Source organism: Podarcis raffonei, chromosome 11, assembly GCF_027172205.1.
Source record: "Podarcis raffonei isolate rPodRaf1 chromosome 11, rPodRaf1.pri, whole genome shotgun sequence".
Classification (NCBI taxonomy): domain Eukaryota; kingdom Metazoa; phylum Chordata; class Lepidosauria; order Squamata; family Lacertidae; genus Podarcis; species Podarcis raffonei.
In genome coordinates, this window is record NC_070612.1 from 65,685,786 (window position 1) to 65,703,761 (window position 17,976).

Below are 17,976 nucleotides of genomic sequence, written 5' to 3' on the forward strand. Positions count from 1 at the left end.
AGACATGCCAAGAAGAAACAAACAGCACTACCGAAAAGACCATAACAGCTTGATAGAAACTTGACATCATCTCAGTTTTTTAGTAGAGCTTGCACAGTACTGTATCAAGAACAGTTTTATGAATTATCTTTATGTTTTTGTATAATCATTTGGCTTTCTTCAGTGATTTTGTACAATAGGCCTATGAAATGTATATACTGCTCTTACCTATTACAACCAATCTATTTGTTCGTTCAGCCTCCTCCTTCCATCTTACAGTGGTTTCTTCTAGATCGTACAGCTCATGAACACCTTGGACTATCACCTGATGAGGTTTGTTTTTGATAGACACAAGTCCCTGGTTAGAAAGAATATAAATAAGTTACTGGAAAAGGAAAGTATCTATAGATTTAATTTGAGGTGTGGTAATATTATGTAGCCAACACACACACAAAAATAACATTGCCTGGTGTTCATTCTAATAACTTTGAAAGATTGAGAAAAGGCAAAGCTCATTACAGTAAATACAGAAAGTATTTCTGATGCAAGTGAAAATATAATTCTATAACTATTTGATTATATAAAATTATATGATCTATTATGATATAACATTATTGTTGTACTTTGGGTTTTTTAAAAATTCCAATATAACTGGGGAAATGTTGTCCTCACATTAAGAATGGTAGATTTAGCACAGACCTTGGAAACTGGGGCATGGGAGGAGGTAACAAGTACGCACAAATCTTCTACTGGACAACAGTATAGAATCATAGAATTATAGAACTGGAAGGGACCACGAGGGTTATCTAGCCCAACCCTCTGTAGTGCAGGAATCTTTTGCCCAAAATGAGGCTCAAACCCACAACCCTGAGATTAAGAGCCTCATGCTCTACCGACTGAGCTATAGGTTAAGAAGGCCTGCTCAGTGATCATGGCATGCCCCTCTTCTACAACACTGGGTGCTAGTAGAAGTCCTGGGCTGCCTTGGAGGAGCCCACAACATGGTTTCTTCCCACACCACCACTGTCCTAGATTAGAGGTAATGCTTATACAGTGGTACCTCGGATTACATACACTTCAGGTTACATAGGCTTCAGGTTACAGACTCCGCTAACCCAGAAATAGTGCTTCAGGTTAAGAACTTTGCTTCAGGATGAGAAAAGAAATCGTGCTCCGGCGGCGCGGCAGCAGCAGCAGCAGCAGCAGCAGCAGCAGCAGGAGGCCCCATTAGCTAAAGTGGTGCTTCAAGTTAAGAACAGTTTCAGGTTAAGTACGGACCTCGGGAACAAATTAAGTACTTAACCCGAGGTACCACTGTATAGGGAGGAGTGATATATCACAGATTTCTCCCAGAAGGTTTACAGATTCAGATGTTACCCAATAGCTGCAGGAAAGTGCCATGCTGCTGGCTCCAACAGAACAAAGCTAAATCTCAGTATTCAAATACTACTGATTCAACAGATACATCTGAATTGACACACACTACGGTAATTTATGCTTATGTTTGCTGTGCATGTATTCACTTTTTGTGCCCAAGCAAAAACAAAAACAAAAAACCAATACAAACAATACAAACAAAATAAACAATACTTCTGAAAACAAGTTTGGTAGGACTGAATACTGAACCTTGAGTCTTATTACTTCCATGGGGTTACCTCTCTTGTCTTTTACATTCTTCTCCCACAGAAGATCCTATAAACAGAAAGGGGCTTTTAATAATGAGGCATTCATAATGCGATACACAGGAGTGTGCATGTTCCCTTTTCTGTTCTCTGCCTAGTGGATGAATAACAGATTCATAGACATGTAGAGTTGGAAGGGACCTCCGAGTCATCTAGTCCAACCGCCTGCAATGCAAGAATCTCAACTAAAGCATCCATGACAGAGAAATTCACAAGCAAAGTATATAGCACTTACTTGAACAAACACATTTAGCTCTTCTTCAGTTGTGCTTCCTAGCACTTCAAATGTGAATGTAACAATACTCTGAAAATAGAAATGTAAAACTTGCTGTGATCAGCTCTTTAATAAGGGCAAAATGCACCTTAATTAAAAAGTTTTAATACATATTCATGGCAGTGTACAAAAACAATATGAAATAAAGCCATAAAATATATAGAACGTGTGTGTGCATGTGCGGGATATATAAATTTTTATTGTTATTGTATTATTATTGTATTATTATTAGGGACGTGGGTGGCACTGTGGGTTAAACCACAGAGCCTAGGACTTGCCGATCAGAAGATCAGCGGTTTGAATCCCTGCGACGGGGTGAGCTCCCGTTGCTCGGTCCCTGCTCCTGCCAACCTAGCAGTTCAAAAGCACATCAAAGTGCAAGTAGATAAATAGGTACTGCTCCGACAGGAAGGTAAACGGTGTTTCCATGCGCTGCTCTGGTTCGCCAGAAGCCTCTTAGTCATGCTGGCCACCTGCTCCTGCCAACCTAGCAGTTCGAAAGCACCTCAAAGTGCAAGTAGATAAATAGGTACCGCTCCGGCAGGAAAGTAAACAGTGTTTCCGTGCGCTGCTCTGGTTTGCCAGAAGCGGCTTAGTCATGCTGGCCACATGACCCGGAAGCTGTACGCCGGCTCCCTCGGCCAATAAAGTGAGATGAGCGCCGCAACCACAGAGTCGGTCACGACTGGACTTAATGGTCAGGGGTCCCTTTACCTTTTACCATTATTATTATTATTATTATTTCCTTTCAACTCTCCTAATGTAAAAAATCCCATTTGGTTCTAAGCAAAGAGGGTCACTCAATCCTCAGGAGAGCTTGATACACACAGAGGGCTGTAATTGGGTGTGGAGAAGGACTGTGCAAATGGAGTTTTGCTTGCTCTTCTATGTATCCAGCCTTAACACTGAAAAAACCACAAAAAATTGTAAATACATTAGCAGTAATGTCTTTAAAATGTTGCAGGTTAAAAATAAGCAATATGCTGTAAAAATATACCTGTACATGTGCACAGAACTACTAAGTTTTCAAGCTCTTATGTGCTTCCTCCCTTTTTACCATTCATTAGACTGACTTTAGCACGTTTCCCCGTACCCCAAGATGACTGATCAAGTTATGAGGGGTGAAAAAGAAAAGATACAAATGCATTGTTATGTACATTTTATAAATGAAATAGATACATAAATAATGTGTAAATAGTTACAAACACTTGCCTAGCAAATCATGCTTAATGTAGAGCTGATAGATGGATATAAGATAATTACCTTATCAAGGTGTGGTTTAGGTACTTCCTCAAGTTGCAGCTTCTGCTGCAAACTTAAAATAAGTAGAGCACTGTCAGCATTATGTTAAGAAGAAATAAATACAAAGTATCTAATATTGTGAATATAAAATTCATTTAAAAAGCATTTGCAAGATATTATGATGAGCAGTCAGAGGTAAATTGGCAAGTGTAGAGTCAAGATACCACCAAAGACAAACATTTTGGCTGTGTACAGATGTTCCATTATCCTGGAGCAATGGAAACTCTGCTGTAGTGACACAGATTCTTCCACCCAGGTCAATCTTTCATTGCAGGGAATACAGCAGCTTATCCCCAGCTGAAGGCTGCTAGTTAAATGCAATTTCCCCCCAGCAATTTCCACCTTTGCTTTTCAGGGTACTGCATGTTAAAGTGATTGTGCAACTGACTAATTTGAGCCTGTGACCTCAATAATTAAATGGAATTCACACCTCCACCCCCTAGTCCTAATGGCTTACAGGTGAAGATGGCAACAAATAAGACTGCTTGTCTTTGAGCTCCATGGTTTTGTTTTAATCTTGAACAGTTGAAAAGTCAGTTGGCTCAGCAGTTAAGGTTAATTCCTCTAATGAAAGCTTAGCTCACTGGTCACTTGATACAGACTTGTTAGGAGCAGATATATATGCTCCCAGGCAACCTCAGCTTCCTCCATAACAAAAACTAGGCATAATCTTAATCTTGGCATAATAGAATCGACCACAACAGAGCCTGAAACTCCCTCACTGTGGGAACTTTTATGCGATCCTGTCTAAACAAACAGCAGAAGGAATCTTTAGCAGAATTGATGCATTGGAAAAGGAAGTTTGGGATTTGAATGCTATAATTAGTACACTGGTTGGTAGGTCTGGGCAATATATCATTCAAAACTGGTTTGAAGTCCCTATCATGATACTGATTTCATAATTTTTGACCTGGCAATATATTGTGAATCATGGTATATATGTGTGTGCTAAGCAAAAATCACAATGTGGGAAAAACCATGAAGCCAGCCAATGTTTCTCTCGATTCCTGCAGCCCATTAACTCTGCCGGCTCAGCTCTCTCCTGCCTCCTGCAGGGGGCAGCAAATCGCAAGTGCCGGCAAAAATCATAATGTGGGGGAAATCATCCTTATTTCAGATATAATGATATATTGGTATATTGCGATGTTTAGCTGGTGATATATCACAATGTTGAAAACCAGATATCGTCTAGCCCTACTTGGGTTAGTGGAGACAGGAATTCTGACTGTAGTCCTGCAGATAAGACCTACCAGCAAAGAAACTGAAGCTAGTGATGTTTTGAAGGTACATCAAGATGGGGATAAGTCTGAGTTCATTAAGTGCTTATCAGATTCAGTAACCAAACAAAATGACCTCTATCAAGACTGGAACTTGAACACAGAAACCTGATTTTACACCAATATGAATGTTCAAGACATGGAGTTGTTTTCCACTCTCAACTTAACTTCTTCAGATCCAAATAGATAAGTGTGATAATAACCCACTTGCTGCCTTCCAAAAAAATGATCTCGGCCGGTCACCTAATCTAATCTGTTCAAGTCCCAATTTGGCATCTTTCGATGAAACCCTGAAGGCTTTAGGTAGGTACTCCACTACTCTACAGTGCAGCCAGGAGCAAAAGGAAGTGAACGGTGGATTAATAAATGTACTTGGAAAGGTAGTGAATGAGGGGGGAAGTCTTGTTCTGGAAAGAGGTCCCCAGATGTTCTACAGGTGATCATTCATGAATGGCCAATGAAGAAACCCAGCAGAATAGTGAAAACAGGATCTGAACTGCAAGCAGGAATTCAAGCCATTATAGGGGCTTTCCTGGATTTCAGAAATGGTTTACATTGTAAATACCTGTCTAATTGTGACCAGAAGAGCCAGTATCAAACTAAACTTTCAGGATCCTGATGCATGGGTAAGTTCAGATTTCTAATTCATATGTCTGCTGAGAGAGCTGTTATTTGAATTAAAAGGTTGTAGAAATAACCTCACCCCAATGACATTAGATATCCATCCTCCTTTCTAGAGACAGGGAAGTCTGGAAAAGGCAGTTTGAGAGAAAGGAGCAGGAAGTTCTCAAGCTACAAGATTTCTGCCTTTGTCATCTATCCTAATAATACTCAAATATGCTCCAATAAGCAAGAAGGGAAGATTCATTATATTGACTTGAATGCAGGTATTGGGGGGAAATATGCCCAGGTTAGAGGCTCAAAATTCCTACCCTGCCAGCAATCCATTTTCCAGAAATCAAAGGGATTATCCATTAACAAACAATCAGGATAAGCCCAGGCCTAGTGGTAATTATAGAAAAGCAAATGCTCTCCTCTAATATACCATATGGGACGCGGGTGGCACTGTGGGTTAAACCACAGAGCCTAGGACTTGCTGATCAGAAGGTCGGTGGTTCGGATTCCCGCGACGGGGTGAGCTCCCATTGCTCGGTCCCTGCTCCTGCCAACCTAGCAGTTCGAAAGCACATCAAAGTGCAAGTAGATAAATAGGTATCACTCCAGCGGGAAGGTAAACAGTGTTTCCGTGCGCTGCTCTGGTTCGCCAGAAGCAGCTTAGTCATGCTGGCCACATGACCCGGAAGCTGTACACCGGCTCCCTCGGCCAATAAAGCGAGATGAGTGCCGCAACCCGAGTCGGTCACGACTGGACCTAATCGTCAGGGGTCCCTTTAATATACCATAACTGACTAGAAAGCATCCCAAAAAGATGTTGGGAAATTTGATTTTTTAAAGGCAAAATAATATTAGAATTGATGCTGTCTGAGATGTACAAGGGAAACTGTGTTTTAATGGTCAGGAACTTGGTAAAGGTTTTTTTTGGATTATGGATGTATTTTCTGTATTCTTTTATTAATACTATTGTTAATAATGGCCTTTGGCTGGAACTGAACTGAACTGAACTAATTTTAATGTAATATTTGCAGTTGACTAATCTTTGGTGAATTTCTGTTTACAGTACAGTATTAAGTAATTAACTACATTTTCAGCTCACTCCTTCTCTAACTTGGGTACCTCTGGGTATAGAGTGGTATATAAATTCAATTAATAATAATAATACCTAAAGACCATGGGTTGTATCTAATGCTAGCTGTACTCAAGAGTTGACTCACTGGAGTTACTAGACATGACTAATTTAGGTTCAATTAGTTGGATATAACTGACTAATTATGGCAGTTCTGAACCTGGGTGTGTACCTGAGACTGTAATACAAGTTCAATTCTAAATCATAACTATACATAATTCTTATGTAAAAGCTAGCAATCTGCTGATCAAGTAACAGTGTAAAATAAAATCTTACCTTTTTCCTGACAAACTATCAAAAGCATGAAGATCTAAGACATCAGAGATGTCAACTCTAAGAAAAAAACAAATAAATTTACTTTTCCCCTACTGAAGTGTTTTATGGGTTGCATGCAGCCTATGGATGAGCAGAAGGCCTCTTTTATAAAAAGGCTTTTCCACTTTCCTTCTCCCCCCCCCCCCGCAGCCCCTGAAAAGCTTCTCTTGATGGTCAAGGGACTCTCAATAAATGTCTGGGATCTAGTGGGGAGAGGCTGTCATATTAAAAAGACAACTGCAAAACAGAGAAAGGAGTCCTATGGAGTGACCACTTCTTTTTAATTTAAAGCAAGAACTTTTTCTAAGAGAAATCACTGTAATGCACAGATAACAGCATAAGCAAATATTCTCTTTCATTTATGGCCAGCTGTGTTTGAACTATCTGCTCTCTGCAGTGCTCCAAAATCTGTATTCAATAGAAGAAAGGAAGCATGAATGGAATGTAGGGGCTGAAAAAAGCATATCACGGTTACAGTAAGGATATTTTGAGTTCCTAAGGCTCAGTTCAGACATAGGAGGAAACACAGGCACCAACTCCTAGGGGCCAAGGTCCCTTCAGAGCCCACCCTAAAATATTTGAGGGGTCCAGCCCCCCAGTTAATGGGCATTGCCATTCAAATGGTGTGTGCGCATCGCAACTTGCAACTGATTATATAGGGCAGGGCTTACCTGGGCTCCCTCAATATTTTATTCAAGTTGGCACCTGTGGTAGGAAAATAGTTTCCTGGACTGTATGAGTTCAGGAAATGTGCCGTTGTGAGCATTGGACTTGCATGCTCCCGCTCCTCCTCTTTTGAGCTTTTGTAAAAGAGAAGTTTTTAGTTTTAAACTAGCCACAGTACCCTGTCACATCAAAACCTGGGGAACTGCAGTTTTAATGCTGGGTTGAGAACAAGCCAGGATCTTAAACTTTGATTTTAACCTGGCTTGTTCCTACGAAGCAGTTTAAATATAGTTTAAGAACTAGAAAAAAAATCTTTAAGTTTGTTATTTAGTTTTAAAATATACAACAAAAAATCATATTTCTGTCTCTGTTTTTAAAAAATATATTCAACAAGCAATTACATATCACTCTTAGAAAATATTCTGCTTTGGACACACAATGAAATTATCAGATCTTAAGAATTGCTCAGCACCTCCTACCAACTTCTGCTGGTTCTGGAAGCTGAACTCTTTTGAAAAGTGTCATATACATTGGCCATATTAACAATACTGTTTATACAGTGTCCTGTGGGAAGCATAGCTCTGATCAACAGAAATTGTAAAATATTGGCAAGGTAATATACCCACAGAATAACTGTGCATTAAAAAAGGTGAGCTATAGTACTTTATATTTCGAGTCCCCTTTAATAGAATTTTAAAAAGTTTTTGAAGCTATTTTAACACTTTCCTCCTTCCTACCTGAACAAAAGAATTGCAAGGACGGTAATCCATATAAATTAACATGGCCATCACTACAGAGAAGAATCTTCATAGAGCAACTGTTTAACACAGGGCAAAGCCTCCAGAATGGAGCAGATTGAAGGCAGAATTCCTAATAAGTTATATCAATGGTTCTGTTAACAGGATTAAATGTCTGGAAATGCAGTATTCAGCTGATTACCTTGCCATATATATATGGCAAGGGACTTCTCCGCTGTCCCGGGGCGATCTTAAAATGCTGGTGGGCGGCAGCAAAGCCTTCGCTGCAGGCTTCGCTGCCGCCCGCCAGCATTTTAAAATCTCCCGGGACAGCGGAGAAGTCTCCGCTGTCCTGGGGGCTTTTAAAATGCTGGCGGTTGGGAGGAAAGCCCTCCTGTGCCCGGAGCTTGTGGGGTGGGAGGTGGGAAGAAGGGCTTTTCTTCCCACCGCCAGCCTTCAGAACAGCCTTCTGAAGGCTGGCGGTGGGAAGAAAAGCCCTTGCCCCCCCCCCAGCCTTCAGAAGAGGTCGGGGGACAGACTGTCCCCGGACCTGGTCTGAAGGCGGTTTCCATAGGAACGCATTGATTGATTTTCAATGCATTCCTATAGGAAACCGTGCTTCGCAAGACGAAAAACTCGCAAGAAGAAAAAACTTGCGGAACGAATTAATTTCGTCTTGCGAGGCACCACTGTATCTAGTGATTGCTAATTTTCAGCCTGTTTTGCATTGAGCTACCCTTTACAACATTTAGGATGCTGATTATGTTGGTCTGAATGTTCTTCTCTCAAAAAATAATTTATTTGAAACTTTAACCTTATCTTTACTGGACTACATGCTTTTTATTCCTTTCCCTACCAGTGTTAGGTTTTAAAATCTGACATTATAACAAAAAATCAGCAAATATTCAGTCACTGGATTATAACAAGGAAGTTTATGTAAACTTTCAATAGGTTTCCTCGTTAGTTTTCCTCTGCCCCTTTTTGGGTGGGGACGACATTTTCAATCCAAAGTAGCAAGGCTACAAAGACTTTCACTGCGAAACAGCTACATAACAGCCACTTAAATTATTGGGGGAGGGGGGGAAATAATATTTTTTCATATTTCTTTCAATGTATCTACTTTCCTTTGATGTAATTCTTTAAGCATACTTATAATGGAGGGCTTGGGATCATGATTTATGAATTCCCTATGGAACTCTGAGCTGCTAGCTAACCAAGGGGCTTTTAAAGTAGGACTTTTTAATTTCTGATACCAACTCCTAATTTGCAGATAGGACTTAATTCAAATTAATATGGAGATTACGGTATTTACAAATGACCCAGTTGGACACTGTTGGAACAGAACATCTGAGTAGGCAAGCCTTTACTTTGAATAGTGTAATGTGGGGTAGCCTACAAAAAGCTCTTGGAAGGCTACACCAGCCTTGCTATGGTCCTTAGTAAAGCGGAACAGACAAAATAATCTTCTTCTCTTGCACACAGTCTCCAGCTTCCAGGCAACAGGAATAGTCAGAGAAGGAAACCAAACCAAAACCAACTGGGTACTGCCTATGGGCCATATGTTGCCTTTCTTGATCAAATATACATTTCAGATCAATATGTAGCAATCACAAGAGGAAGAAAAAGTGGCAATAACTATTTCTGATTTACATTATCATTACCTGGATCTCTTAGTTTCTAAAATTTTGACAACTCCATTTATTGACCTAACATCATTGAAAAAAGAGAAGAAACATAAATTTAGATTGTGACAAGAACATTTGTACCCAGCCATATATATCTTTACCTATATCTGATACTCTTCAATGCTGGGAGCGTAAGTTCTTAAGAGGTAAAGACACTAACAAAACCCTGCAAACTCCATGCACAGTTTGTGAGGATCTGGGGCAAGTCAAGGAAAAACTGGGGGTAGAGGGGTTTTCGGCCTAATGGTGTCAAACTTCAGAATCATGGTGCACTGTGGGTAAGCATGGACACATCTGTCAATTTAGTTTTCAATCCATTTCTCATTTTTTCAACCGTAAGTTCAGTTCACTCCTGTTACATTTCCCCCCCCAAAACGTATGCATGAAAATTTGTATGCATTCTTCTGCACAGAGACATTTCTGCAAGTAATGTTCCCTAATATAATGTGGTTTTGTATGTTGTGCATACTTATGCATTTTGTGCATACTTTTTGGTTGCACTAAACATTTGGATAAGTTCAAATTTTGAAGGATATCTATTTTTGATTCATTTATTGGTTAGGGATGTAGAATATAGGTAAAAACCATTTTTTATTCCACCCCCAACTACACGCAACATTTTACACTCCTTAAATTGTGTCCAAATCTGTTAGAACATGCCATTGCCCCTCTTTTTATAAGGCCACAAATGCCTGTATTTCAGAATAACTTGAGTACTGATCATTTCTCCTTCTTGAAAGACTGACACTGATCCATGTAAAGCCCATCAGAATTAAGAAAGGATTATGCAGCTACTACACTAACACTTTAGTCTGCTTGATGCAAGCAAAACATCAAGCTTGCAGCAAGTAAATACAGCTGACTGCTCTCAAGAAAGAAAGCATACACTTTCCTCTTGAGTCCTAACCCATACTGTCATAGTAATCATGCAATCTGCAATTCTAGTTGCTACCAGGCATAGATAGGAAACAGGTAGGAGTCGAAGAAAAATTCACCAGCACCTATAATTTATTCTTGCTTACCTGACAGCTGTTCTCAGTTTCATCAGTGCTTCTTGAGAAACCAAATCAGTTTTATTGAGGATTATAAGATCTGCTAATGCAATCTGTCTACACAAGAAAGAGTGAACTCATGAATAGGAGGTGCAGGAGTGAAGTCTTCATTGTCTATCAATACAGGATTGATCTTTTTGCCACTGTTAACAGAAATTCCATTTATACTGTATTGGCCTAAATATAAGCTGCACTTTCCCCCCAAATTCCAACCATAAAAAGTTAAATGTGTGGCTTATATTCGCAACCTTATGGCATGCAGCCTGGAGTGCAGGGCAAACAGGGCCAGGAGCGTGGCGAAGCAGCACATAGTTCCACATCCTCTCCCCCAAGGCAGGGAAGGGAGAGAGCCAGGAAGGGGAAAGGCCGCTGGCAACGCAGTGCGCCCCCCCCCCCAAGAATGCAGCCAGGAGCAGTGAGGAATGGAACGGCTTATATTCGGGGGGGTGTTTCCTCCCCCCTCCAATTTTAAAGCTGCGGCTTATATTTGGGTGCAGCTTATATTCGGGCCAATATGTTATATCAAGACTAGGGTTGTGTCATGATGCTGCAAAACCCTTCACATAAATTGCCCTAGTAAACTTTACCAAGCTCAGTAGACTGTAGATGGGGGTGGGCTGAAGTTGAGAGAAGGTGTCAGAAGTATTTATGGAGTTCATGACTAAAGTGAGATTTGCATCAGGGATATCCCAGTCCACACTTTTTGCCACTGTCCTATGCAATTTTTCTCTTATTCATGTCCTTAAGAGCAATTTGTCTAAATGGCTAGCATCCATCATTTAAAAAAAAGATACAGTGAAATGCTGCTGGCAACTTGACATTAAATTGGAGTACAAATCAGAAAAAAATGAATACTGGAAATGAAATTTAACAAAATAAAACTACCACAAAGAAACTGGTACAACAGGATAAATCCACAAAATGAAAACAGCTAGAACAAGCGAGTCAGGTCTGAAACTAAAACTCAGAATTAATAATGTCCTTGGCCAAGGCTGCCTTACAATATTATGCTTCCCAATAAACAGTTCAGGATTCACACACATAGAAAATGGTCGTTGTAGTAATACCTAGCTGCTTCATTGATAAGGCCACTGGGTTTTTCTTCTAAGAGATGCTAAACAAAGATTTAAAAAAAAGACAGTTACAATAGGAAAATTGATTTTATTATTAACTGAATTGCTGACAGATACTGAAGGCACTTTATGCCGCAACTATTGAGGGCATCATTTAGCTCTTCTGTTCAGACAAAAATAACTGATTTAGAAGGAAAGCTTGGGTTACTTGCAACCATGAATTTGAAGCACATGGTCTTAAGGACCATGTGCTTCAAAGGATGTGAACTGGCTTAAGAGACAGTATGCAAGGTGAAATGCTTTGAGGCTCATGTTGTCCAGCTGTCATAATTCAAAGACTTTTGGATCTGTCTCAATACTTCTGACTTTGAAACGTTTACAGATGGTTTTTGCACAGAAGACAAAATCCATGGGTTTGTGCGTCCACAGAAGTAATAAATTTATTAATTCAACAGTGTACGGTATTGGGACTAGATGACCCTTAGGGTCCCTTTCAACTCTACAATTCTATGATTCTATAATGTACATACTACGTCATTATGTTCATGCCTGTTTAAAAGTAATTTCTATTAAGTTCAGGGAGAGCTTCCCCCATGTAAATACGTATAGGACTGCACAGTTAACTTATTCATCTACATGATTATCCATGTTCCAGGACCATAATTGAAATTTTAGATTTATGCATATGCTTCAACCTTTACATAGCAGTGAGAGTTATACTAACGTACATCATGGGCACCCAAACTGTAACAAGTGCGTTCCATCTACAAGCTCCGAATAAATAAATTTATTTACTTTTCACTAACTTTAGGTAAGGAGTAACTTATTTACAAACAGCAATGTTTCAATAAGGAAATTCAATATATTTTTCTAATGTAGGCAGTTTTTTCAGCAGCCCCTGATTGGGGAAAAAAGAGCAAACTTCTTTTAACTAGTAGAGGTTGCTGCTACTTTAAATGCTACTGAATCCTCAAAACGATTTCATTGCACAATATTTTCCTGACATCTCCAGTCAAAACTGTTATCTGACTAAGTGGTTTGAAGAGTTTGTGCAATAACAGGATGACGAGAACAAGACCTCTCTTTTGACCTTTTCTCTGTAACTCCAACATTCATTTATTCTTCTGCATGAAATACTGTCAGGCTTTGTAGATTTGCAAAGAAGAGTGTTAATAGCATCGCTTTAGGTCCTCAGAGTTGTGACCTGTCACTGCAAGTTGTCCAATCGTTTGCCTTTTGATTAAAACATGAATATTTCAGATTGCTGGGTGACAATCCCATTAGAGTGACAGCCCATGATATCAATTACCACATCCATTTCAATTTGGCTTGCAAGCCACAGGGTACAATTTCTCAGCTTTACATGGACTAGGCTAGATCCATGAAGCATGACACCTCTAAATTGCTGCCTATTATCCTAGTGTCATTGTTGTATTGCCTCCAGAATTCTTTAAATCACAAGCCAAGGTGGACGTCAAGCTTTGAAACTGGAGGAATTGGACAAGGGCACAAAATTTCTACACAAAGCAAAAGTTATTTATTTGGCATATAACTGACAAAACTTAAAAGCTGCTATCACACTGACAGCATGTCAAGCTTTGTATCTGTTTATTGATTTAAGAATGCAAGATGATGCATTGAATTCCAAAGCTACTGAATGTGGTGTTGTTGTTGTTGTTTAGTCGTGTCCGACTCTTCGTGACCCCGTGGACCAGAGCACGCCAGGCACTCCTGTCTTCCACTGCCTCTCGCAGTTTGGTCAAACTCATGCTGGTAGCTTCGAGAACACTCTCCAACCATCTCGTCCTCTGTCATCCCCTTCTCCTTGTGCCCTCCATCTTTCCCAACATCAGGGTCTTTTCCAGGGAGTCTTCTCTTCTCATGAGGTGGCCAAAGTATTGGACTCTCAGCTTCACGATCTGTCCTTCCAGTGAGCACTCAGGGCTGATTTCCTTCAGAATGGAGAGGTTTGATCTTCTTGCAGTCCATGGGACTCTCAAGAGTCTCCTCCAGCACCATAATTCAAAAGCATCAATTCTTTGGCGATCAGCCTTCTTGATGGTCCAGCTCTCACTTCCATACATCACTACTGGAAAAACCATAGCTTTTACTATATGGACCTTTGTTGGCAAGGTGATGTTTCTGCTTTTTAAGGTGCTGTCTAGGTTTGTCATTGCTTTTCTCCCAAGATGCAGGCGTCTTTTAATTTTGTGGCTCCTGTCACCATCTGCAGTGATCATGGAGTCCAAGAAAGTAAAATCTCTCACTGCCTCCATTTCTTCCCCTTCCATTTGCCAGGAGGTGATGGGACCAGTGGCCATGATCTTCGTTTTTTTGGTGTTGAGCTTCGGACCATATTTTGCGCTCTCCTCTTTCACCCTCATTAAAAGGTTCTTTAATTCCTCCTCACTTTCTGCCATCAAGGTTGTGTCATCTGCGTATCTGATATTTCTTCCGGCAATCTTAATTCCGGCTTGGGATTCATCTAGCCCAGCCTTTTGTATGATGAATTCTGCATATAAGTTAAACAAACAGGGAGACAATATACAGCCTTGTCATACTTCTTTCCCAATTTTGAACCAATCAGTTGTTCCATATCCAGTTCTAACTGTAGCTTCTTGTCCCACATACAGATTTCTCAGGAAATAGATGAGGTGATCAAGTTTAAGAACTTGCCATAGTTTGCTGTGGTCGACACAGTCAAAAGCTTTTGCACAGTCAATGAAGCAGATGTCTTTCTGGAACTCTCTAGCTTTCTCCATAATCCAGCGCATGTTTGCAATTTGGTCTTTGGTTCCTCTGCCTCTTCTAAATCCAGCTTGCACTTCTAGGAGTTCTTGGTCCACATACTGCTTGAGCCTACCTTGTAGAATTTTAAGCATAACCTTGCTAGCGTGTGAAATGAGTGCAATTGTGCGGTAGTTGGAGCATTCTTTGGCACTGCCCTTCTTTGGGATTGTCTCCAATCCCCTGGCCACTGCTGAGTTTTCCAAACTTGCTGGCATATTGAGTGTAGCACCTTAACTGCATCATCTTTTAAAAATTTAAATAGTTCAGCTGGAATACCATCACCTCCACTGACCTTATTATTTGCAGTGCTTTCTAAGGCCCATTTGACTTCACTCTCCAGGATGTCTGGCTCAAGGTCAGCAACCACACTACCTGGGGTGTACGAGCCATCCTTTTCTTTCTGGTATAATTCCTCTGTGTATTCTTGCCGCCTCTTCTTGATGTCTTCTGCTTCTGTTAGGTCCTTAACACTTTTGTCCTTTATTATGGTAATTTTTGTACAAAATGTTCCTTTCATATTTCCGATTTTCTTGAACAGATCTCTGGTTCTTCCCATTCTGTTGTTTTCCTCTATTTCCTCTCTTCTTGTCTCTCCTTGCTATTTTTTGGAAATCTGCATTCAATTTCCTATATCTTTCACTATCTCCCTCGCATTTTGCTTGCCTTCTCTCTCCCGCTATTTGTAAGGCCTCATTGGACAGCCACTTTGCTTTCTTGCATTTCCTTTTCATTGGGATGGTTTTCGTTGCTGCTTCCTGTATAATGTTACGAGCCTCCATCCATAGTTCTTCAGGCACTCTGTCCACCAAATCTACTGAATATTATACATTAATTATTTCAAAGCCTTTTTGGAGTCTTTCTTTCTTTGCTCACTAGGATAAGAATAAAATCTGTTTTTATTTTTGTGTAGTCTAGAAAAAAGATGCAAGGAACAAGTACTTTACTGAGTAATGATTGCAGTCTTACTACTTTACCTGTAGTCCATACTTTGCATCAACAACAGATATGATACCTGCAAAAAGAAGTTTGTAGAGAGGAATTTGAACTTGAGAAGCACAAACAGCAAAGTGAAGTCAAAGTTGCTCTTCAGCTTTTCTACATAGAGATAGGAAAAACCATCAGAGATCTCTAAACCAGTGGTCAGCAACATATGGCTTGGCTTTGGCCTAGTTTTATGTAGGTGATAAGGAGTCTAAAAGAAGAGAAGGAAAAGGAGTGGGAAACAGGATTGGGGAATCAAAGTGAATGGAGCAAAGGAAGGAAAAGGGAAGAAAAATCCTTGGCAAGTGTCTAGTTCAGACCTCCAGCAAGAATGTAGTGTCCCTCATCTATCAGCCTGTTGGAAGGGGAGGAAGAGAAGAGAGAAATGGGATGACCCCGCCCACTTTTGGTTCTGGTCCTGCCCACTGCTAGAAGGCAGCCCTGACAAAACTAACCATAAGACAATGTGACCCTCAACATAGAGGCTCCCTATCCATGCTCTAAACTATAGAACCTAGCCATTTTACCCACCTTCACGCATACTGTCTAAAATCATTAGCACACATTATGCACATTGCTATCTTGAACTCATAATGCACATACACTAGATCATGGGTAGGCAAACTAAGGCCCAGGGGCCGGCCCAATCGCCTTCTAAATCCGGCCCGCAGGCGGTCTGGGAATCCGTGTGTTTTTACATGAGTAGAATGTGTGCTTTTATTTAAAATGCAACTCTGGGTTATTTGTGGGGCATAGGATTTCACTCTTCTTCTTTTTTTCAAAATATAATCCAGATCCCCACAAGGTCTGTGGGACAGTGGACCGGCCCCCTGCTGAAAAAGTTTATTGGCCCCTGCACTAGATTAAAGAGGCTTGGGAAGAGGGAGAGACCTTTGACACCAATGTAAGCTGGGGAGGGAAGAGAGAGGAAGGGAGAGAGAGGGGAAGAGGGGGAAGTATGTGTGAATGGATATGTGAGGGGTGAGAAGAGTGTGTGTGCATGTATAAGAAACTACAACTGTGCCCCCACCCACTGTCTGCTCTGTGCCAACACACTGCAGGGATGTATCCTCCCCCCAAAGAATGTGGCCCCTGTGGGAACAAAGTTTCCCAAACATGCACTAGAAAAACAATTGAGTAACTTGGATTTTATTTCTTACCATCAAGATAAATGTCACTTCCTAATTCAGCATCAACCCAAAACATGGAGGCGACAGCACCTATCAATACATAGCTCAGAATATATATGCATCACAAAAGGCAGGTTTTTAAAAACTGGTTGAAAAACTGTTACTTTTCTGCAATTCTTAAAGGCTAAAGAAAATCAGAAAGTTGGCAGGGGGGCAACCCAGTGGCTATATTTAGGCCAAATCAGATTTTACTTGCCCTAAATTATTCAAAGGCACATAGAAACATATATTTGATCTACAATACCAGTACTGAAAACCTCTGGCCAGTATCTTAGGCAGTTTTTTTGCACTTAAAACAGCACCATTGTTAAGGCGGCAACATTTTTAGCCAGCCTACCTTCAAATTGTGCATTGATAAACACACCATGGCTTAGATATTACAATTGTCATTTCTGACTTGTAGCTGCCATCTGTATGCATGGGAGTGCTCTTCCACCTAAATTTAAAACAATGTTCAGGACAATTGTCTCTTAGAAGTTATGGCTATAGATATCAATGATACATACTTTCAACCAGGCATGTAACACTATTATGGAACAAAAGTGTTTAGAAATTATGAACTGAAGAATGCAATTACTAGGTCTGAAATCACACACTACTCTTACCCATGGTTGGAGTTAACTATTATATACAGAATTAAATTCTTCTTACCAATACGATTTTATGGGAGCAACTCCAACCTACAGAAAGAACCACGGCTGCAATCCTAACCATGTCTACTCTGAAGTAAACCCCACTGAATTCAATGGAGCTTACTCTTGGGTAAGTGAAGTTAGGATTGTAGTCCAGATCATCACACCTGTAAAGTTTTAAAACATATTGGATTCCCTGGAGTTAAGGGATACCCATTTTTAATAAAGAACAGCCTGAAAATTATTTAGTAAGAATCTGTAAAATTCTTTATCTTTCCTTTGTGGGAAAGTGTGAATACATGAACATTTATTACTGAACAGTAAAGAAATAACAAAACTTCTGCAGGATGCTATATTTTGAAAAATAAGAAATCAAAATTTGTATTGACGTTCAACACACACTTATGTCACAACATGAAGGATGCAAGAAATAGACAGCAATGAAAGTATTTCCCCCCCCCCCCAAAAGCTCACAAATATAATTGATTCCAGGGCTGTCTTAAAAAATGAAACACACAGGCATAAACAATAACAGCTGAAGACTGCTGTCCACCCAAGGTGACAAGATGTGGTCTCCCAAGCATCACTGGGTGTCAC

General features: G+C 40.3%; 1 protein-coding gene across 9 annotated transcripts in view; it reads right to left on the reverse strand.

The window, feature by feature from the left end:
• The window catches only part of LOC128423548 (zinc-regulated GTPase metalloprotein activator 1A-like), a 37,977-nt gene that overhangs the window by 4,884 nt on the left and 15,117 nt on the right, over positions 1 to 17,976 (reverse strand). For 4 of the 9 annotated variants that reach the window (XM_053408848.1, XM_053408846.1, XM_053408854.1 and 1 more), the window contains exons 6-15: positions 16,718 to 16,777; positions 15,551 to 15,588; positions 11,781 to 11,827; positions 10,684 to 10,770; positions 9,638 to 9,682; positions 6,535 to 6,591; positions 3,199 to 3,250; positions 1,897 to 1,965; positions 1,606 to 1,671; positions 208 to 337 (exon numbers count right to left, since the gene is read on the reverse strand). In XM_053408848.1, coding sequence (XP_053264823.1) covers positions 208 to 337; positions 1,606 to 1,671; positions 1,897 to 1,965; positions 3,199 to 3,250; positions 6,535 to 6,591; positions 9,638 to 9,682; positions 10,684 to 10,770; positions 11,781 to 11,827; positions 15,551 to 15,588; positions 16,718 to 16,777 — 651 coding nt within the window. The remainder of the gene's footprint in view (positions 1 to 207; positions 338 to 1,605; positions 1,672 to 1,896; positions 1,966 to 3,198; positions 3,251 to 6,534; positions 6,592 to 9,637; positions 9,683 to 10,683; positions 10,771 to 11,780; positions 11,828 to 15,550; positions 15,589 to 16,717; positions 16,778 to 17,976) is intronic. The other 5 variants (XR_008332792.1, XM_053408850.1, XM_053408849.1 and 2 more) reach the window with 5 other exon arrangements.